This window comes from Anopheles cruzii, chromosome 2 (genome assembly GCF_943734635.1).
Source record: "Anopheles cruzii chromosome 2, idAnoCruzAS_RS32_06, whole genome shotgun sequence".
Classification (NCBI taxonomy): domain Eukaryota; kingdom Metazoa; phylum Arthropoda; class Insecta; order Diptera; family Culicidae; genus Anopheles; species Anopheles cruzii.
Genome location: NC_069144.1, coordinates 10,761,693 through 10,784,824, shown reverse-complemented (window position 1 = coordinate 10,784,824; position 23,132 = coordinate 10,761,693). Strand labels below are relative to the sequence as shown.

At 50.0% G+C, this 23,132-nt stretch overlaps 2 protein-coding genes across 2 annotated transcripts; one reads left to right on the top strand and one right to left on the bottom strand.

Annotated features, from left to right (window-relative positions):
- The first annotated feature begins 1,038 nt into the window (after positions 1-1,038).
- LOC128268577 (protein N-terminal asparagine amidohydrolase) lies at positions 1,039-12,593 on the top strand. Its single transcript, XM_053005704.1, has 7 exons — positions 1,039-1,640; positions 8,323-8,548; positions 8,618-8,747; positions 8,824-9,006; positions 11,554-11,762; positions 11,827-11,988; positions 12,057-12,593. Exons 2-7 carry the CDS (start codon positions 8,426-8,428, stop codon positions 12,180-12,182), a joined length of 933 nt encoding a protein of 310 aa, XP_052861664.1. The 5' UTR covers positions 1,039-1,640; positions 8,323-8,425; the 3' UTR covers positions 12,183-12,593.
- LOC128268578 (uncharacterized) lies at positions 11,850-19,012 on the bottom strand. The gene is made up of 5 exons (XM_053005705.1): positions 17,869-19,012; positions 14,014-14,213; positions 13,665-13,942; positions 13,419-13,597; positions 11,850-13,354 (listed from the first exon to the last, which is right to left on the bottom strand). Exons 1-5 carry the CDS (start codon positions 17,927-17,929, stop codon positions 13,263-13,265), a joined length of 810 nt encoding a protein of 269 aa, XP_052861665.1. The 5' UTR covers positions 17,930-19,012; the 3' UTR covers positions 11,850-13,262.
- Between the last annotated feature and the right edge of the window lie 4,120 nt (positions 19,013-23,132).

Genomic DNA, 23,132 nt, shown 5'->3' with positions numbered 1-23,132 from the left:
CCAAGGCGGATCATTGTTATCGCACAGAGAGTACCACCACCACCACCATGAAGGATACAATCGTCTTCACTAGTGTGACATTGGGAATTTTACAATAGATGACATTTCTCACTAAATGTCTCAAATTCTTTAAATTAAAAATGTTTTTTATAGATACTGTCGTTATGCATCTAACGCAGTATAGACCGAAACATAGTGTTTTAATGGATGTTTATGATAAAGAAAAGAAAGAGGTATTTATTACAAGAATCCCAAAAAGTAAAAACACCTCGGTACAACCAGGTTCATAGCAACTACAGCAAAATATTCGCTGTGCAAAGGTTGTTCTGTGCATATGGTGGGATATGAAAGTTGTGGGGTACTATAGGCTTTTAAAAATTAATAAGGTTATTGATGGACAACGCTATCGACAACAATGAAAGCGTTTGAAGCAAGCTTTGGCCATAATACGGCCGATAAACGATAAAAGACAAAATAAACTGATTTTTCAACATGACTACGCTCGACCAAACAACTCAAAACCGGTCAAAACCTAACTAAACCAATAGTATTCACCACATAGTGCTTCTTCGGACTACGATTTGGTAGCACAGCGGTTCACTTCTTATAAAAATATTGAAAAGTAGGTTTTTGATTGGATCGCTTCTACAGATGAGGAGTTCTATCGACACTGAATCCCGGGAATTACCTAACAGATGGGAGAAAGTAGTAACGAACGACAAGGCCACAGGCCACAATTGACAAATAAAAACCACATAATTTAATTCAAAGTCCTAATAAACGTAAAAGAAATCTTTGAACTACTAATAGGAACCTTTCTGGCATTAAGTGAATTAATGAAGGGCTTACCAAAACCCTTTTGTTCATATTGAACTGATTGTACTCATTTACTGTGACAATAATATTACACACTCAAAGCATAACGATCGCACAGAGCACCCATTGATCGATCCGTGTCCATTAATTGTAACGCTATCTCTTCTTGCTTCGTATCTTCCAGGCACTTCCCTACACCACCACCATCTTCCGCCGCATAAGCATTGCGGAACAAACACCCATCTAAGCAGAATCGACACGGTCAGCTGAGTGTTTCGGGGCCGTTGGTTAATAAAATCCCAACCCCAATCACCATAACCGAACGGCCATCGCCAGCGCCGGCCAGAGCTACGCTGGCTTCACCAGCAACATCCGGCCAGTCGTCCTGCAACCGCGATCGGGTGAACATCGTCGTCGCGTCGCTCGGGCTCAGGCTTATTGTGGCATTCAACACAGTGAACGTGACGGAACAGAGAGCAGACAGATCGGCACGACGCGCGTGTTGTCCGATCGGTGCCGGGAGAAAAGAAAAATACTGTGTGCCATGGTGCATCTGTTAATCTGTTGAAGCAGTAAAATCGAGGGCAAGATTGCGTTCAAATCTGATAGCGAACTTCGGGCTGTGAAGTGATAAGCACACAGTGATCGGGCAGCTAATCGTTTCCTGGTAACTTCCCGCATGTGAAAATGACACGCCAGTGATTGTTTGTCGGTGTCGGAACGAATTGGTGGCGGACTTCATCGACGCGCGAGTTTATGTTTACGACTTTCTGGTGCTTCCGTTGCAACGTGAGAGCAGCGATTCCGATGCAGTGATAGCCAACGTAAGTAGCCATTATCAGTTCATCCAAACGGCGTCAGCCAGCTTCGGCTGAGTGACATTTTTGTGTAATCTACATCTGTTGATTGGCTTGGCGATCAACGGCAATCGTAACGTTTTTTTCATTATTGTTACACTTTTCCAACAATGTCTGTTTGAATGATTTGTTTCATTTATCATGTTGGTCGCTCTTTATTTGCTAGTGACACGTTGAACTTTACTTCTATGCTAAGATTTGAAAACTATTGGCTGATAATTCTAATTAAAGTTGAATAATCAATGGTTAAAACATTTAGTAAATATTGCATTAAATGTGAAATGTGATATTTATTTCACCAACTCCGTCAGACGATTAAAAATGACTTGTAAATGCCCCAGAAGCGTCTCCGATCTTTCGGATTCCTGAGCATTACCCCGCTCTGGTGTGCGGCTAAGAAGATCGTCCGCCCGGGCGAGGTCGCCAAAGGGTGCGAACAAGCCAATGCAGACTAAATTGTAGACTGCAGTGCTCGGTGGTGGAGCTCTGCACCAGATTAAATCTTGTGCCGCGCTGTGGTCTCCCACGAACGCTGTTCACGGTAATTCGCCAGAGCCGACCCCGCGACTGATGCTATCCCCGCACATGTTTTTGGCTTTCGGGGAGGCTTCCTAGATTCGGTTTAATCGTACATCCGAACAGTCCCTTTCTCGACCGCTTCCGGGATCGTGATCGCGCGCCCGGCCAGCCGGCCGGCCCAATATATCACCACACCGTGAAGCACAGACACGAAATGCCGGACGGACGGAGTGCCTAGCGATTGCAGACCTCCGACAAGGCCCACGGCGGCCCTGTTCTATCGCCAGCCTCCTCCTGGCGGTGGGCCTCACGACGGCGAACTCGCCGGCCGCGTGAGATTAATGAAATAGATTTAAACGGTTCGATTCCGAACCGTTTAATTAGTTTCGCTTACAGGCTCCTCCGGCCCCGGTCCAAATCTAGGCCAAACGATTTATCCGCGCACCCGGCAGAGTGAAAGCAGCAGGGCAATCCTTCCCATCACGCGGGACGCGGGATTGAAGGAACCGAACCCGGCGTGTTTTAGCAACAAATGCACAATACGACTGGCACGGCCGTGGTTTGTGGTTCCAAAAATCGGTCAAACATTGTTGGCTCGGCGTGGCGTGTGTTTACTTTGTAGAACTGGCAAAACTCAACGGGTGTCGCAGCGGGCCTTCTGGTGGCAGAACTGACCGGAGAACATTTGTCAAACAGTAACGCACTGGATCGCGGTCGATAAATCTTCCGCGTCGCGCCATAGAAGTTCCGTATCATCCGGACGAAAAGATCACCATCATCATTACGCACGGGGGAAACATCGCCACATGCCTCGCATTCCGGCCTTGCTTCGGCGGTGCGAAAGGTATGCTACGGCCCCCAACAAGACATGGTGCCGTGCCGGGTCAGCCGAAGAATCTTCGAGGCCAGCCAGTACGGATCGGATTTAGATACGCCTGAGGGGCCCCTCGGTACGGTCCACTGAAGATCGCTTCAGCGTTTTGTCGTTCGTGTGGATGAATTGATGATTTATGGATAACGTCTAATGCGCTATCGAGAAGATGGTTCGCAACATGTAGCCCCGACAGATGCCTCGAACATGGTCGAATGCCAACAGGTGGTCTCGTCTCTTTGGAGGATCACTTCCATGTGTATACATTTTAATTGTTCAATAGAATCCCCGATCGACCACGGCCGGGCTGTTTAGCGTAAATTGAATTAAAGGGCGACACTTTTCTGTTGTCCCTCGGCGGGTCGATCAATCATTACGCGGAGCTGATCGGAAGATCTCCACGGGCCCCGTGCGCGACTTGGGACACACTCTCTCTCTCTAGAACTCCGCCAGTGATGGGCCGGGGATTTGCAACCGTTCATTATCATCTTGCGCCGCGGCTGCCGGCTCGTAATCTTACGTCACCGCAATTAATCATTGCACCACGAACAAGACGGAGAGCCCAACGGATTTATCGTACTTCTGTTGTTACGAGGCAGCAGCCTATCCTTCGGCCCGGTACGTAACGGGCTCCATAACCGCCTGATGATGATTGGCAAATCGGCTCATTAGCTCCTCTGAGCGATGCGCTCGATGCGGCCTTACCTCTCGTGGGCCTTTAAATTGGCTATTTGTACAACGTGGAGTTGCCATTGTTTGCACATGTTCTCGAGCGCGATTTGTTGGGTCCACTAAACCAATCGCGCGCGGGTGCACATTGTAGAGTACGCGGATACACCGCACCAGGTTTCCCTGAGTCTGCCTGACATGCCTTGACAAGCTTCCTGATGACGCGAGCTTCACGTGGCCAGTCGACAATTCATTAACTTTGTTAGACTTGTGACGTACTTTCAGCCTTTATGCAAATGATGGACCCATTCTTGGGCTCCCTTTTATCACATTCAACCAATTTATGAATCGTTGAAAAAAATTAAACATTGCGATTTTACGTTCACCGAAAACCATAAACTTTGAGTGCAAAACCAAATTGATTCGACAATGCTGTGTGTCTGGTGGGACCAGAGAGGTGTGGTGTACCACAAGCTCCTTAAATCTGGTGAAACCGTTAATACAGATCGCTGCTGAGAACAAATGATCAATTTGAATCATGCATTGATCTAAAAACGACCAAAATGAGCCAGAAGTCACGGTTTGGTAATTTTGCTCGATGACAATACGCCTGTACACAAAGCAAAATTGGTTCAAGATACAATTAAAGCACTTGGCTGGAAGCACTAGACTCGGCCCCTTCCGATTGTCATTAATTTTCCTCGATGGGACAAATTCGCGGTATCCACAAATTACTTGAGAATGAGAGAATGTAATATAATAAACATTTGATTTCTTTGAAAAAAATCCGATTCTCCGAGGTATCCAATTCTCATCTAGCCTTGGTATATGAAAGCCCCCTTTTGGAGACAACAATCGGCTCGCTGTTTCGCTATTTCTCCTCAATCAATCCCTTGTTTAGATGAAGGACCCCTGGCACCTGGCACGAGTCGTAACGACTCGATCTCCTAGCATCATCCGCGCGCGCATTCATTATCTCTCACGTTGCCCCAGAAATGTACCGAATGTCTTAACGAGCGTGCGTCGCGGAACCCTATAATTTCTGCACCTCGTGTGCTGTGTGTGTTTGTTCTGCTGCGCCATTGTGCCTAGACTCTGTCGCCTTCGACGGCGACGGCCACTCTTGGCGTTTGATCGACAGCCAGCAGCCCACTCCAGCTCCAGGCAGTCGGGCTTGAATTAATGATAACGGCTCACCTCTCGACATGTGCGCCTCGACGACGACGACGGCGGCGGGCTTTTCCTCCATTTTCCGAACCGCCCTCCAACAATGCATATTGTGACAGGTTCGGGGTCAGTGAGCACAATTTGCACAATAATGCACGCGCCCGACGGAGGAGGCAGGCGGAGATTAAGATAATAGCTTACTCAGGCCCGGCCCGACACTGGGGCTATAATTAGCATTTTCTACGATTGATACTTTATGACGACATGACATGATTAGGAGGGGCCCTCGGGGGCCAGAACCGGACCTGCTGCCACCTGACAGCAGCGTTTCTTGCAGCAGCCGAGTGCATCTCTGTGGGACATTAGAATTAATTTTCGGTACCGCACTCTCGGACTCGGACGCCATAAACCTAAACGTGGGGCGTGCATCGGACACGGGACGGTGCGGCTCAACTCATCCTCTGCGTCCTTGCGGCGAGCGGTGCGAAACTCAATCGCCAGTGGCTATTTTATGGGTGTTTTTAGTGTTTGGAGGGTGCCGCCTGTCGGGTCGTGATCGATCCACCGACCCGACCGTCCTTTTAAGTGCCTGGCGGAGGCTGTAAATCCGTGGCATCGATGGGCGCAGTTCCATATTGTGGTTTATTAATAATCTGCCACACTTTGCTAGGAAATCGATGCTCTTGTGGGGTCGCCCTCTGGTTGACTTGATTGATTAATTTGATACGCATTTACGTCGGGTTCTAGAGTTTTATGCGAGAGAAGATTACTGAAAGGTATTAAACGAGGACCCGTAGGTAAAGCCTTGAAACGTGAGTAACGCAAGCATCATTCATAAGCGTCATCTGTACTTATTTAATGTATCTTTGAGTGCTTTCCGCTGCACATTTCTACGAAATGGTTGAGTGGTGTAAAGTGCCCTGTGGAACAGAGATGAATCTTCAATCAGATCTTAGACCTGATCGAAATATTTAAGAAACTTGCAATACTTTAATAGAATGTTGAATTGATTGAAAACAAAAAGACCCCGCTTGTGTTCCCATTCATTTTGGAACCCAAAACACCGAACCTATCAAACGCTTTATCCGCCATCGAACCGAATGCTATTAAACAATTACCGTCAAACGGTGGCCCCACCATATTTTTTTGTTGCCCTCTGGCGCCCCAAGGCTTGCGGAATGCGAAAACGAGCGTATTCTCGTACGACGTGGCGGCTGACGCAGAAGAACCCGCCGGACGGACGTGTTCTCTCATGCTCGGTTGATGAAATAAATGGCACCATTTAATCAAATATAGCCTTAATTGTGTCTGCACAACGTCTCAGACGTTGCCAATTGTGTTGCTCCAGCCGCTTCGATCGTTCGATCGGCGTTCACAGCATTACGCAACCGATGTGCCGCGAGATGATGGTGGTTAACACATCGCGGTTCCTGCCGGGCCACATCCGTAGGTGGAGTTCGGTTTTAATTAAAATTTATGCTCAACGGTGCTATGCAACTTTAAGCCGTCTTCTTCAGCGGTGCTACCCAGCCATTGCTAGTCTCCCACATAATCCCACCCTTGGCCAGGTGGCCAGGTGTGCCGGGAGCGACACGAATGCAAATAGCGGGCATGGTTTATGAAAAATGCATGCCCACTGCTTCCCGATCGGGAGCGTGCCACTGTTTTTGCATTATTCATCGATACGCACCTTCGGCATAATCGGAAGCAAATTGCATTTACGAGAACAAATCTGCGGCAGCCGGTAAGGAATTGTAAATATTTTATGAAGAACAATCGGCTTCGGCAACAATAGCTCCGGGCAATGCATTAATCGACATTTGTCGTGCCGCGGCGAGTCTGGTGAAGATGGATGCATTATTTTATGGCTCCTGCTCCTGTCCGACTGTATGCTGTGAGGAGCTTCAGAAGTTGTCGATGCATCGTACCAAATGTATTAACAGGAATGTCTTCTCGTAGACATGGCATGAAAGTTTTACACCTTTATTCCCTTGGTGATGTGTATTCCCTTTGAGGTTTGGAAATAGGATATCATTTGATAAGCGAGGCTTTTGGAAATCTTCTACCGAAGGAGCTAAAAATATAAGGGAAATGAAATTCCATCAGTATTAAGTTGATTAATACGCCCAAAGAAGGTGCAGATAGAACATGATCGCTTCGAGAACTTGATTTCTGAACCAACTACTTCCAAATCGTTTGAGACATTTGCTGAGCTTTTTCAGTCGCGATTTCCAAGCTTCTGAATATTTTCTTTGACGATGATGATGATTTGATCAATAAAGTTAACTAATATTAGGACTCAAGTTATGCCTAATTCTTTAGTCAAAGGCTCCTAACACTTGACGCGCACCCATCGTTCGCCGAGCCGAGTTCTAGTTGATGGCCCTTTGCGGTTATGTGACCGAGACACTACAATGTAGCCGTCGTCGTCGGTGTAACACACTTCCGGGGTTGAGACCGACCACAATTCATCATCGCCAGCTCGTCCCGCAATAGGCAAAAGAAGCCGTGGTGATTGCGTGGACACAACGACGCCACACGCCACAATATGCACTCATTTGATCGTCCAACTCCAACTCTCTCCTCTCCGCGGGCCGGAGAGTCCCCCCGGGGCACGGTTCGATTCAGGCACAACCGAAATGGCGAATGTCACGGACGCGCACCGGCAATAGGCAAACTCCTGTCGGGGTTCCGGGGTGAATTATGATTTCTAGCGCACCGGCGCACCGTGTGCTGTGTGTGTCCATCATCTTTCGCCTCCGAAGACTGATCGTCTGTGATCGTCTGTACACAAAACAGCTCCGAGCGGGTCCTCTGTCGCCCGAGAGCCGAGTGCGTCGCTGCTGCATTTATCATTAATCACCATCATCCTACCTGGCCCGGCGTGGACGCCCCACGATGATGATGGCCGCCAGGCAGAAAGGACACATTCAAACAAACCGACGGCGAAAACCCCGAAACCTTCTCCCCATCGGCGGCGGCAGCAGCGGCGTGAAGCGGCGTAAAATCACTCCGACACGCAGAGCCTGCCGATGGTCGGCCATCGTACCAGGCGTGTAATCTCTATAATTTAATCAACCATCAAAACGCAATATGACAGCCCGCCGCGATCTCCCCGCGACGGCTCGTTGTTGCGGGCCGTCGTCTCATAAAATGTCAAAACCGATCGAGCGCCGCCACGGGGTGGTACCTCGCAGGTGACGCAGCATCATCATCATCGGCATCACCATCGGCGGCGTAATCTACATCGCTGAAATCACGATCTCACCGTCGTCACTTGAGCCCGAAACGGGCACGATTAATCAAAACATCAAATCAGAGCCTAGCCAGCGTTTTCACTTCACACTGGCCACGGAAAAAAAATGTCACCACACGTCAAGATCCCAATCTCTGAAAGGACTTTCTCTCTTCCTGCTTTCACAGGCCTAGCACTCTATTGAAGATCTGTCCGCCCGGAAGTTGAACTGCGTGTCCGGGACCTCAACCTCACTCACCAGCCACCGGCGATCACCGCGCACTCCTCACCATGGTGCTGGTCCTGAACGGAATCATACAGGACGAGCGTCCGATCAACACCCATGCGCTGTTCCTGGAACACCCGGTCTACCGCGAAACGGCCACACAGCTTCTCTCGATTCCGACCAAAACGGTTCGTGTCCGGTCTGGTCTGGTTGGCCCTCGGCCGAAGTGTTCTCAAACTATCTCTCTCTTCCCGCAGGTTGGAGCCCCCGGGTTGCTGTACGTTTGCCAGCGGGAAATGGCGGCCGTAGCACCGCACGATCGCAACGTGAACATCATCGGATCGGACGACGCCACCACGTGCATCATCGTTGTCGTGCGGCACTCGGGTAAGTGATCCCTTTAACCAACACTAAATTCAGACCCCACTCTTGAGAAAGATAGTCCCAAACTTCTACTTTGCAGGATCCGGAGCGATAGCGTTAGCACATCTGGACGGGAACGGAACCGACGAGGCCGTATCGGCGATGGTGGCTCGCGTCCAGGAGCTCGCGTTCGGTTACCCGGAGGGCCGCATCGAGCTGCAGCTGATCGGAGGCTTCGGGGATCCGCAGGGCTACGCCGAGGATCTGTTCGGCACCATCATGCGTAAGTGTCGGCGAAAGCGCCTTCGATGTTCGTGACCAACTCTTACGTCACGACACACAACCATCTTCGTTTGGGGGGGGGCCATAAAAGATCCAATAGAAACTAACCACGCCGATTCACTTGTCCGTTATGGGCCTCCGCGTGGCTTCGTGGGGCCGGGTGATTGGGAATAGAAACCTATTTCGAATTTAAAAGGCCCGACCGGCCCGGCTTGGTTGGGTTTCACTTTGGGCTCTGACGCGATTGACCGTGCCGCCATCATTCTTCGTCCAGCGGGCACGAAGCGACTCCGGCCGGAGCAAAATAGGGCTACATGACCATAAAGGAGGTTAGTTGGCTGTTAGGCTGGCCAAAGATGCGCGGAGCGCGAATTTTAAACGCTGCCTTTTGCACGACGCGCACTGCCCATCGTGTCTGTCGGAGGGCGCGGGCTTGACGGGCTCGCACCTGCATCGTGGCGCGGCCCGGGCTCACACTCGATCATTTAATGGAGTTTTGACCCTTCCCGGAGATTTATTAGCGAGCAATGAAAATTTATTAACAAATAAAACATGCTGACGGCCCGTTCCCGGCTGGCACGGGGAGCGAGAGAAATGGTGGCCCCGAGCGCAAAATCGAATCGAATGCACCGAACAACCTGCATGCGCTCGTCGATTTCACCGCCGTCCGAGGGGGTCTCACGTTGCCAATTTTATAACTCCCGACGCTCGACTCCCGACGGGTGTGCCTTCATCGTGCCGGAGTTCATCCCTCTAGCACTCAGCCCTAGACCACCGAGAGAAGGATGGAAAAAATAAAAGATGAAACCCGCTCCGAAGGCGAAGACCCCACCTTACACGCTGCAAACCGAATCCCTCCCGAATAATGGTTGGTCAAATTTTAATGATGCCACAAAGATCCTCCCGGGTTTTTCCCAGTGGCCGCCGCACGTTAGTGTGGGATCCTTATGCTTAATTCTAGACCAGTGCCCCCCCAAACGGGACTATCGACGACGGTGGGGTTATCGAAATTGATGATGGCGAAAGATTAGATAACACCATTAGTAATCCTCTCGACCCCCGTTCGTTCGGAGTTGTGGACCGCTTTTCGACCGTCCACACACGCAAAATTGACCACACACCGAACTAGGGTGTGTAATTCGAACTAGAGATAGTGTGCGAAGGGTTTCTTATGCTCTCCGGTGGCCGGTCCTCTGGTCGTGGTCATGATTTGAAGCGGATTTTAATCAATTTTTCGGATAATTTGCACACTTTTTTAAGCATGATTTATCAGTTAAGAGTAGGAAAATACAGAGATTTTGGGTGAACATTTTAAATTGAGACTGCACCATTAATTTGAAAGGTCTTTAGGCGGCACAAATGTTTAAGAAAGGTTTCCAAATTTTTAAAACTCACAGTCATGGACTTCGTCACATAAATGAAACCCTCTAAAGGTCTAAGAAGTTCACAGCACCATCACCCGAGCATATGGGTGGGACTCTCCTTTGCGTACCGAGCGTTTCAACACCCGCCCGCCAGTGTCCAGTTAATAATGAGTTGTCGGTGGCCCTCCCCCGATGTTGTCATCTAATAAATCAATTAATCCTAGGCACTGGCAGCTCCAAGACAGGGGGGCGTGTTTAATTCCTCGCGTAAATATACACTAATCATCCAATCGACGTGCGGAGTGTAACGAGTCCTCCGACACGTTATTCACATTACTCGGCCCGCCGGGTCCGTAATCCTACACGTCCTCGGTACCCGGGGACGGATGAATAATTCTTGATTCTCATTCATCGCGCAGCGCTGAACCCCAAACAGAGATCGTTCACGATCGGCATGGTGGGGGTCCATAGCTATCGTCACATACCCCGCGACCCTGGAGCATGAAATTTAATTATAGTGATTGTAACGTCTCGTAAATTATAATTGACCATCCGAGAGCCCGCCCGGTTGTTGGCGGCGGTGGCCGCAGCAGCGCATACCATTCATCACTATTCATCTCGCCCCGTCATCCCTTCGAGTGGGGAGAAAGATCCTCTTAAGAAGTGTTAATCACCCTCGTGTAAGCCGTCCCGGTGTCGCCCCTTTCAGCCACGGACACTTCACTCTCTCTCTCGGCGCGCGCGTGCTCATTAATCGGCACTTTTTCCCGGCATGCGGTCACTTTCTTTACACGCCTAATTGAATGAAAAACAAATTCACCCCAATTGATGGCCTCGGTCTGCGCTGGCCACATGTGTAAAAAAGTGCTCTTCAAGTAGAAGAGCGAGCGAAACAATGCTGCTGGTGGTCCACTACCGTCACCGGCGTATGAATGAACTGGGAGCTGGTTCCGATGGCCACTTAATTCAATCAAACTACCGTGCTGGCCAATTGCTGCCGGCGGCCAAGTGTTCTGAAGCCAAGTGGCCCAGAAGCAGAGTGGGGCGATCCCTAGGGTCAATTAGGGAATAATTAAATCAAAAAATTGACACCAATCAACCGGCGACTGGCGGCTGGCGGCTGGTTCGTGTCTTTTGCCTGCCTTAACTTATTTTCACCTAACTGAGTTTCTTTTTCCGTACAGAATCGTTCCACAAGCATCCGCTCGAGATCGATCTAACGCAATCGTGCGTCGGCGAGCTCAACACGATCGCGCGCGACGAGGTCAACTGGCCCATCATCTACGGGGTCGGTGTGAACATAAAAACGGGCGAAATCTTTCCGGCCACATTCCCGGACAAGGGCCCGGATATTCCGCTCCGATTGGCCCGGCACTTCACCGGAAGCCACCAGGTATTTGCAGTCCTGCTGTTCCCTATTATCGCACGAATATCACCCAATCCTCGTTCCATTCCAGGTGCTAGACATCTACGACTCCGCGGTCGGCATGCTGCGGATTGGACCGTTCAACTATGACCCGTTGCGCGGCGTCGACCTGTGGCTGGCGCAAAGCGACGAGTTTATTTTGAAGCATCTCTCCACCAGTCCGGATGTGGAACCGCCACACTTTGCCATGCAAGTAAGTACACACTTCGAGCTTCGATCGAGGGCTGGATCTCATTTGTTTCCTGTTTCATCCCGTGCTAGGTCCGTGCCACGCTTAGATACATTCAAGATAACCAATTCCCGGCGGTGACCGTGTTCCGCAACAACAATCCACACTACTTTCGGCGGGACGAAACCACGGGCTGCTGGTCGCCGGTGCGATACTGAATACGGCCCGGCCCGGTGCCTAAAGGCGGCTGATGGCTTGCCCAGTACTTTGAGTCTCTTTACTGTTCGTATTTAACCAACGTGCCAACCTGTCGTTCTGCACGTCGTCATTCGCGGCTCTTTCTTGTTAAGTGTTTGTTTTGTTCTTCTTTCCAACGTAGTGGAAACATTTCTGTGCCTTTTTGCTCTACCATTCACTCAGTCTCTCTCGACGTTACACTCTCTATCTCTGACTATCTCTCTCTCTGTCTACATGCTCCCTAACCTTTGAAGCTGTGGAAATGGACAAACAAAACCGAATTGTTCTAGAGTTCAGTTCGTACACACTACAAATGATCCGACAAACCGAGTGCAGATGGCCGTATCCATTTGCCATTATTTAACACCCGAATAAAAGCATTAAACTATGTTCCACTTAAGGCAGCGAGAGTTGTTTTACATATCACACGATCCTCTGACGATTTTGTAAATTAGTTTATTCGGCAACATGTGTTAAACAACCCCGAATGATCGCGATCGCCCTTATCCTAACGAGCGTTCGATAAACACATTCAACAATCACTCGCTTCCGTTACATGACGTTACATATTTACTACGTGGCTCCGGTGGCTCCAACGCGGCTACAGTTTGGCTGACTAACTTCTCGTGTGCCGATTGCCGTCACAGATCATCACTCGAACGTATCCGATTGCGGTAGGTTAATAATTTAAACATTTAAAAACATTACTTTAAACATTTGTTTGTTTTCCATCTCGCTCTTTTAGCTCATCCTCAACTATCTCGAAGCAACTAGCCAAGGCACACCGAATTTCGTAACACGAAATGACCACACGGACGCGGACGCTGAACGGGGTGGTGCAAAGAAGCGCATTCAAAGCATTAAACAAACAATTATTTACAACAGAATACAACCCCCCGACGGAGGCTGGGTCGAATGGTCAGTTTGATCCTGCTCGCGGAAGGCCACGAAGATCGAGTAATGCGGCCCTGCTGCTTAACAGAGAGCGGTAAACAAAACAACTACAAGCGGATTGACACATGACGGGGAGAGATTCCAATCAGAGCCCAGCATTGGGCCGTCTAGAACGCGCACAGCATCCTCGCTACGACCGTCGTGACGAGCGTACACAGCACCATCGGCAGAGTGGCCCCAGTCAGCTGGAGGCCGGAACCTGGAGGGAGAGAAGCAAACAAACGTTCAAAGATCGAACGAACCCAGACAATCACGCGAATTACCCAGATAAGGCATGCTGGTGTGCAGCCGGTACTCCGTCGCCGGTATCGTCACTTCGCAGTCGATCTGCATGTCCTTGTTCTGGTCCGCCAGGATGTGCTGCACGCTCACGTTGTAGTAGCCCGTGAAGTCTTGCACTTGCTCGCTTACCACCACATCCGTCACTTTCTCGTCGTCGATCCTACAAACGGAACGAGCGTGCAGAGGTTCAGAAGAGGTTGAAATGGCCCTCCGCGCGCGCTACTTACACCAAAGACACGTCCGGCAGCGGATAGATTTCACCGACGTTGCAGAAAACCAACGTGCTGCCGTTCGTTTCGCGCTGAAACCCGAGCGAAAAATCCGTCTCCGGTACGATGATCTGCAGGTGGGCCGTTTTGGTGGCCATCCGTTGGTAGGTCGACACCTGGCACGTGTAGTTGCCCGTATGGTTGGCCATCGGCGTGATAAACTTTAAGGCACTGTGTTTGTGAAGCCGATCCTCCGACTCGGAGTAGTCGGTATCGAGATGCCCCCGGAATGAGCTCTGCAAGGGCAACGAATAAAGAATCGTCAGGGTCCTAGTGGACGGTAAGGTCGCTCGGTCGGTAAACTTACAAATACGACCGGATTCCGCGACGGGATCCATTGGTAGATTTGCAGATCGTTGTGTTTCCATTTGAGCACGAATCCTTTCGAGTCGTTCTCGTCGATATCGTAGTCGCAACCGAGGACGAGGTCTTTCTCCTGCTTTTCGGCCCTCGCTATGGTGTAAGAGCTGGGCACCCGAAGGTTGGTAATTTCGAGACTGCTAGCGACTGAAATTGAAGAATACAGTGGGTCACTTTCAAGAGGACGAATAGACCGATCACGTGTTGGCGATCTTTCTCTTCGCGCCAAGTGTGCTTGGCTTCTCGGCCAGGCATAAAATAATAATACCGTTTATTTTAGAACCTTAGACCCTCTGGCCCGGTGCCAAATAAACTCGACGCTTTCATCTCGCAATGTTGCCGCCAGGGAAATATTCTCTCAAACGAGCGTGCGGTCAGTGGAAATGCGAAATGCTATCGAGCGAAATGGATACAACCTTGTCCGGGGCGGTGGGCGAAAACACGTGTACGCTAGTGGTCGAAAGTTGGCCACTGGCCGAGCTCTGTGAAGCGTTACATCGTTGGCGTTACATGGGAGCGGCGCGTTCCGGCGTAGTTTACGCTCTAGAAAGCCAAACAATAACAAGATGACCAGAAGAAGAAAGTCGCAACCGTGTGCCATGCACGTTTCTTCTATCGCACTGTCCACTTGACTGGGTCCATCCGCGGGGCCGCTTGAGGGGAAAGTTAATGGAAAACGTCTACAAATACGCACACCCACTCGGTCTGTTTGGTGAACAAACGGTTCCGATTTGTGCCGTTAGAGTTTTGTTTTATCAATTTTCATAACACTAACACCCGGGGGTTCCGGGCGGAACTGTGCGAAAATACCCCCGAAGGTCCCAAAGCTGGTGGTGGTCCACTATCGAGACGACGAGCCCGGGGGGGACCACTAAAAGCAGTGCCCAGCCCGGACCAATAACATCCGGCCCCGTGGCAGCCAGAGGTGGCGGCGGTACGCGGCTAATGGATGGACAAATAGCCAACCGAGCGTTACAAGTAAGACATAAATCAACGCGCCGATGCGGACGTCAAGCAGATATCAGAGGTCTCCGCGGTGGGAGCGAAAAGGACGCAGGCAAACGCCACGGCGAGTAGAAGAACTACGTTTAGCAAGTTAACGATCTTCGCGGGAAGTGCCGCGATGAATTTATAATTTTATTTTTATAAAACAAGAAATTTAGTTTTAAGTAATTCTAAACATTTAATAGTTAAATTGAGTTTCTAATCATTTATAAGCCACATCACACTCCGATTCCACAGTCAACCACGTGGCCAGATGAAGCACCAGGCTGCTCCATTCCAGCGCCCATGATGTCATTCTCTGTCCTTCGCTGTATGTGTGTGTTTGTGGGAACAAAACAACAACAACGGCCACACGACCGCACGGTGGCAGAGCGCTTTAAAAATACATAATCCGCAAATCAGTTGGAAGCATCGCTCCGCGTTCCCTTATTTCATCATTTGCGTCGCGCGGCAGGAAGTATTATCCCGGGGCCCGTCGTTGGCATCTGGCATGGGTTGGGTGCAGAAGGAAAATGCTACCACAAGGTGCCGAAAGGCGTCCGCTAATGGGCCCTAACCACCACAGGAGCACTCCCCGGAAGAGGGCTTGGGCTTGTGCCAGAGCGCGCCTCAGGGCGCGCGAAATTAAGGTCACGCAAACTCCCCCGTACTCGTTAATTCCGTTCCAATGCCGTAACACCATCCGCGTGGTGGCTTTTTTCTCCATTCTCCCCTTGACCACCAGCGCGCGCCAGAGCAATGGCAGGCGTCATAAATCTAATTTCGAAAATGATTGACGTAGCGCTCGCGAGGCCGCGGGTGCGATGGGCGAGGAAGTAGTAAAATTTATTGCAGAAAGTATCCAGCCACACGGGTCTGGTGGTTCCTGTTGCTTCGGTTAAAAACTCATCAATTTACGCAAATCACTGGGCCCTTGTGGCCTTCCTGGCGGAAGGACACCGCTCGACCCACCCGAGCTGGGCTTGGCCTTGTTCAGCTTCAGCTTCACAGCCGACCTGACCTACCCGTGCATCGATCGAACAGCACATTGCCAATAATGGCCCGGTGCACGAAAGTCATTCATCAGCGCACCTATTACCTATTTTGACATCCGCGGCGATGCACAGATGCAGATGGCGATACGTGGCGTGGGAGTGCCACTGGATCTACGGCCGCTGCGTCCGTGTGTGTGCACTCGCTTGCCGTCCGCGATCGAGATCGAGTTGCCCGCGATGTAGGAAGTTCTAAAAATACCCTCCGTCTGCGGGAGGGAGACATCTTCCGGTCAGGGGACACACGGTCGCGGTGGCGCAAAATATCGCCAAATATCGTACCGTTGTGCCAAAAAGTGGACGTTTCGAACCAACTCCAGAGTGGTGTGTGCGAGAGTGGTTTTACATTTATTTGTTTTTCGTTCGGACCGCCACCGCGGTCCGGCCCCGGGATGGAAATAGCCCCGGTTACGAAGCAAACCGCCCCCGAGAAAGCGGGTTCGGGGTTCAGGTTTTCCGGCATCCGGCATTTGGTTGCGGATGGTTTTCTCAAGTTTAATCAAACGTTAAGCTTAAGCGGGCACTTTCCTGCACTGGCCAATGCTGGTCACAAATTATGTGGGAGAATTAGCGTCAACGTTTAGCTGTTTGCTAGATCCGGTTGTTGTTGAAGCGTTAGCAACGTGACCGACGGTTGCGTGTGGGCAATGGTTCAAATCACGTTTTATCACACAGCTTACGATCGATCGATCGTTGATTAGCATGACGAGATAAGACTTTGAGTAACCGGGTTCTAATTTACCATATCTCGCGCAGAAAACACTACAGGAAACGGCCCACAAACAAAAGATGTACTAAAAATGGCAGGTTGTACTAAAAAGTGCCATGAGCGTGACATTGAATTACGAATTGTCGTCATTCAACTAAAATAAAATGATATGGACGAAACAAGCTGCTTTAGCATCAATTAGGTGTTTTAACCTTATTTTCTATTAATGTAGCAGGTTCTTCTAGCTAAAATTAAACATGCATTTTTATTGAAAACCAATCATCTACAGGGTGATCTATCAAGTGTTTGAATTTTATACTACCGATTACTTGACTTTTGAAGCAACAAGTCAGCAACAATTGATGTTTTGCGCCCTATCTTCGAAATTCAAACAACCAATAGATCGACAACCCTATACATGGTCTTTCAATGGACTTTTCTCAATACAAAGCATTGTAAACTTAAACTGTAAGTAACAGTTAATTATTGGCCTCGAAATATGCTTGACTTTTGCCAATTACTCCTTGGTCAAACCCAAATCTCTTGGGCGTCCTTTCATGATCTGAACACTGCCAGCAGTCCGACAAGAATGCGGTCCAAAATTTAGGTCACGAAATTGTATGTTTGTTCTTAGCGATTTATGACAACAAGCTGAGACACAGTGCCACTGTTTTGCCATAGATCTCGATCTTCATCCTTCTTCTCGTCACGATCATCATCCTTTAGCCTCGGTGTAATTAACGACTCTAAACATACAATTTATCATTTTAATTTTTGTCCTCAAGAAACCCCACCGGCCGTTGGGTAGCCAAGAAAAACCTAATTTCTCAAAAATCTATCCCCTTTGCGGGACAGAACGGGACAGAACAACCGGGAGCATTGGAAACTCTACACCCCTGCCAACAACCTTCAGCCAGTTCAGCTCGTTCAGCGAACCGCACAGCATAGGGCCAAGGTTTTCCTGTCGGGGGGCGATCTTTCAACCGGGCCCCGACCCGGAAAGTTACGACCCAGAGCAGGATCTAATGTTTTCTCGCTGTATCGGCATTACCATTACCTTGCAGGAAAAGGAGTACTAATCCGGTTTTAAAAATAAGTCCCCGCCGCTGCTTATCCATCGCGCTCAGACGGTCACCGCCGCGGGCCGACACACTGTTGACACGGTTAACACTGTCCGATTAGCCGGCTCCGGTCCGGACACACCACCGGGCGTCGGGGTCCTGTGCGGGGTGCTGTGCAGCTGTCGTAAATGTCACCGAGGGATCCGAGCCGACCGATAGAGAGAGGGTCGCCGCCGCCACACAGGCTAATCCGCAGGCTGTCAAATATTGGGGACCACAACTAGGACGCACTATTGGACCGTTTTCCGACGACCGAGATGTGTTTACTTTATCACCAACGGCCGTTCATTAACGACACACACACACCAGCGGCTGTGTTTACACACTCTGATAGGTTTATTGTTATGCCGTACACCAGATGATCACTCCGTCGGTGACCTCCTCCTCTCGGTCGACCGGAATCGCGATGCTCCTTGGACTCCTTCCTTGGTGTCACCGTGATCTCATCGAAGGCCAATTCATCGGTTCAGCTGTCGGTCGATTTTTCTCGCCCTATCGGCCGTATTTCATATCAGCAGCTGATGACGACACACACACACGGCACCCGGAGTTCGAGAAGGTGGAAAATGATGCTCCTTCTTTCGGCGCGCGCTCTCGATGATTAAATTCACGTCCCGATGGCGGCGGTTCCCAAAATAACACACATCAATAAAACATCATCATCGTCGCCGTCCGCATGGCATAGGGTAGCGCCGGGCGCGCGATCCTCACAGAATCGCGATGTGCGGCGGGGAGGTCTGTCCCTTCGGACTTCCCTGCCCTTGGGTAATGTGAAACTTTTATTTACTATCCACGGAGTGAGCGCGCGCGCCCCCCAATGTCCGTCGGTATTTCGGCTACGCTTGCCACACTGTTTTTCCGGTCGCGCAGTAGATTTTCCACCAACTTTGCTGCCTTCCTGTTTGTTGTTCACTCGTCGTACGGCCTAAGGGAAGTGTACACACGGTGGGTAAGTTTTAATGCCGGGCCAGCGATTGGGACACGGTTTCTGATTTATTTATCTTTCGCCCCAACTTCATTAGATTGACCCGGTCATTCGCCGGGCTCCAAAATTTGTGTCACAAGAAAATTAGGTCACAAGTAATCGGGGTCTGAACAATTGATCATTTAACAATAAGTATATTATAGGAGACTGATTAAGGTACTGGGAATAATAAAATATGTCTTAACACATCGCCAATCGAGATCTCTGAGGGCAAGGATAAAATAGTAAAGGACCGCAATAATTTGCGAATAAAATCCCACACACACGCACGTTCAATATCTTGGTCCCTCTCCACACACACTGGCCACTGGGTGACACACGGTGGCCTCTGATATTTTTAGTCCCGCGATCGCGTCCCGTGTGTCACACAGAGTGGTGGACCAGCACCAAGTTTTGCACCAGATTTTTTGTGCGATGTTTCGATGAAAAATGTTCTGCAGCTGCATCGATCGCGACGATCGCGACTACCGCGGCCAGAGACCGACACCACAGACCGGTCACGGTGCGCAGGATTCGCAGGATTGCGAATTAACACGACTTGGCGACACGATCTGCAGTTCGCGCGAAGATCCTTGGCACGCCTTTTCTTTCTCGAGGGGCACTTTTAGGTAACACACAATAAATCCGCAGGGGGGTCAGAGCGAATCCCTATACCGAGTGGGGAGTCTCACAGCGAGCCGCGTGCTTTACGGTCTTATCCGTCCGAAGTCAGCCAAGCAACTAGTAGAGTAGCGCACCGGGACGACCGAACCGCGACCTGATGCTCTGTCTCGCTCTCGCTCCTGTTGTCGGGCCACCACCGCTATCCCTGTTCCGCTCCCCGTGAGCCCCACCCGGGCGGTATGGGCCGGATGCGGATGGAAATCAACCACCGAGAAGCAACCCCCCCCATTAAAGTCGTGGGCCAGAAAGAGAACAACCCAGAGGGGACGAGAGCGAGAGAGGGAGCGAACGCGAGGGAGAGATAAAGACGCACTTGACTTTTCCGAACCCGCGCCGGCCGCGACCACGGGCCAGAAAATCTCCTTCCTTCCTTCCGTTCTGGTGCGCCAGGCCGAGTTTTCCGCCGGATTTTTGCTTTTCGAAGCTCGCGCCATCGAGAGGAGAGATGACGTCGGTCGTTCGGCTCCCGCGAAAACTGTGTTCACGCATGTGTGTGTGTATGTGTGTGAGTGCGCCTAGTGACTCGGAAAATGAAGGAATTTTCCGCAAACGCGCTTTCCACCGACACAATGTGACACATTCTTCCTCGGCGAGCGCGGCCAAAGATGATGATGAGGTCAGAAAGTCGCCGTGGCCACTCGGGCCTGTGTTGGCCGGGGAAAACAACAACACGTTGTGTATGTGTGCCACACACACACACACGCGCATTCGCGATTCGTAAGTATTATTTCGAAATTCAGTGCACATTGCCGATGTGGAAATAATAAGAGGCGCGGATGGTGCGTTAGCTGAAGTTTATAATTTAAAACTAAACCCGGGTAAAGATTGAATAATGCGAAAATTAAATGATAAGAGATAAGTAGAAAGAGTAAGGGAGTAAGAAATGTAACAAAAGAATTTGTTTACTGAGTACAAAACATACTTGAAACGCACCCTCTTTCTGGTCCCGCCACACTGATGGGCCGTGCCCTCTCGGCCACTTGTTGCTTCGCGGTTATCATCGCTTTCCCTCAACGACCGCAGCGCAGCACGTGCCATCGTTTGCGCGATCCGATGCTCTGCCGTGATTTGTAGCGATCCTGATGTTAAGGCTGATGGCCGCCGACAGACACATAGTCAAAATTCCGCTGCTCCTCCACTGCTCAACAAAAACCACCAAAAGACGTGGCGTCGAGACAGAAAGAGAGAGAGATAAATGGCATGAAGCGGCCATGATGAGCCATAGCCACATACGCCACAAATGCGAATCACGATCGGACCGTGACGAGATCGCTATCCTCTATCCTCCCCCCGCCGGGTTTGTACTTCGCTGGGCCTCGTCTCGAAGTCTCGGGCGACTACAGCGTGTCTGGTGGGTAGAAAATTGGTGGTACACACTTGCAGAGAGTAACATAAAAATCGTCAAACAATTACTATCAAAAATCTTTATCAAAAACTAAAACAAACGAATGTAGTCGTCAAGTCTTGCGGAGATACAGCTACTATCCGTTCTGGCGGGTTCTGCAACCTCGTGAGTCCACGTCACCGATGGGAAAGGGCAACACGAAACCGTACGCCACGGCAAGAAAAACAAAGCGGACGATCATCCACTCTGACTCAGAGACTCCCAACCAGGGCTCGGAGTCTCCGGAACCAGCGATGCATTCGATTCGAAGACCAAGAACCGTAACCCGTAAAGCGATACGCGCCGTCGCGTCCGCGTTCGGTCACTCTTTACATGTGCCTCGGTTCTCGGCTGTGTTGTGCTTCTGTTAGCATTTCACCGGCGCTTGGCCACTAGCTTATGGTGGCCCCTTCACTTGAGAGGATCGAAGTCAGAATTACAAGACAATCGGCCCGAAATGGATTGTGTACTTTTTCGAACACTATGAGTTCGCCTTACCCGACACTTACACCTACAGGGTTAGTGTGCTAGGGCCTCGGTGCAACGATGGCGTTTCTTCATTATTCTCGCTCATTTGCATACCGATAAGAGTCGCGGCATCGAAGGCACCTGTCACCCGCGGGGGCCACCTCATAATTAATGCATGAACTCCAGAAGTTACAAGTGCGAGTGCTCAAGTTGTTTGGCGGATAAGCATTGGTCCCTCGAGCCCTCACCTTGGGGTTTTGGGTAAACAGAGCCGCCAACGTGTAAGGTTACTGTTTAAAGTTTGCTTTCCTACTTTCCGGTTCTTCTTGGCGATAGATAAATGGAAGAGTTAAGCACTGTAAACAGTTCAGAATCGCCCCCAGAGACCAATATTTGCTGCTTTATTTGTTTTTGTGCGTAGCGAAATTCATAATGCGACATGCGAGGTGTTACATTGACCATTGAGATTGCTGGGGCAAACAACAACCGGCGGCTCTATCAGCATACCATTCCGGGGGTCGAGAAGTCATCGGGGCATCGGAGAAGGTGACATCATATGCTACGGGTCTATTTATTCCGGGTGAACAGCAATGACGAAAGCAAGGCCTCAGCTCGCGAGAAACAATATTTGGCGGTTTCAAAATAGGACCAAGGATGCGTTCTAGGCCCGCAGCGCGGACGTTCTCGCCCGGAGCAGCGATGGGGACCGGTGTTTTGCCAACAAACATCACGTGCGCCGTACGGTAGAAGAAGAGTCCCAAAAATAAAATTTTCCGTCCGGCATTCTGAGGGTTGCGCCTGTGTCAGTGGTCTATTGGTTTCAGCCACCGCTGTTTTCTCAATGTCAAAGTCACAAATCCGAGCCGGCGCACTCGGTCGCCAAGGATCCCGCGGGCGCCAAAAACTGATCGCGCGTTCCTCCGTGGTGGTGGAGAACAAACTATGATTGATCGGGAATTTTTTTTTCCACTATCCTGCCCACAGCCGTGTTTGCGGTTCCGTTCCATATGTGGCCGGCAGGTGATGAGAAAATATTTCAATATTTTTAGAAACCCCCCAAATGATGACCGTGATCGAGACCAGACCAGTTTCGCGCCAACGGCGACGTAATCGATAAAACTGAAGATCGTGCGGGTGGGACTGGCAAACTATCGCCTCATCGCAAATAAGTCTTCCTTGTTTAGTGCTTTTCAGCATTCTTTTTTTAATTACCGTTTTGGCGTACTAAAAGATCATCCCAGACCAAACGGTGCGCTCCGAACAGCGTGCGGAATGATGAAATGTAAAATAAACAGTCACATTTCGTCCGAATTTTGCGCTTCTTTTTAGCTCTGACCACGGGTTGGATGCCGGAGACCGCGGGGTGCTGTGCTTGCGTTGTGATAACTTATTACCAAATCATGACGCACGCGAAGAAATGTTAATGCATTTGGTGATTCAAAATATTTTTACTTCCTCTCGTGCTGTGGGGCGGCGTGATCGTAAACAGAGTTCGGTTCAAAGTCTGGAGTCTTTGGATGATGAAATGGTGAATGGCAAATAAACGTTACAGTGATGATGATTCGTGTGAAAATAGGACTATGACCACGAGTGAGGACCAGGGTCGGTTGGATAGGAAGGAAAAGCATATACATTTTACATTTATTTAGTTTTAACTCTATAACTTCTTAATATCAAAACCCACAAAGAGCTACAAAGCC

What these genes read in the sequence shown, in the direction of transcription:
- LOC128268577 (XM_053005704.1), top strand. Translation starts at nt 8,426, where the DNA reads ATGGTGCTGGTCCTGAACGGAATCATACAGGACGAGCGTCCGATCAAC. An exon ending in CGTTGTCGTGCGGCACTCGG is followed by an intron (nt 8,748 to 8,823) that starts GTAAGTGATCCC and finishes TCTACTTTGCAG; the next exon opens with GATCCGGAGCGATAGCGTTA. An exon ending in TCTGTTCGGCACCATCATGC is followed by an intron (nt 9,007 to 11,553) that starts GTAAGTGTCGGC and finishes TTTTCCGTACAG; the next exon opens with AATCGTTCCACAAGCATCCG.
- LOC128268578 (XM_053005705.1), bottom strand. Translation starts at nt 17,929, where the DNA reads ATGGATAAGCAGCGGCGGGGACTTATTTTTAAAACCGGATTAGTACTC. An exon ending in CTGCCGGACGTGTCTTTGGT is followed by an intron (nt 13,598 to 13,664) that starts GTAAGTAGCGCG and finishes TTCCGTTTGTAG; the next exon opens with GATCGACGACGAGAAAGTGA. An exon ending in CACCAGCATGCCTTATCTGG is followed by an intron (nt 13,355 to 13,418) that starts GTAATTCGCGTG and finishes CTCTCCCTCCAG; the next exon opens with GTTCCGGCCTCCAGCTGACT.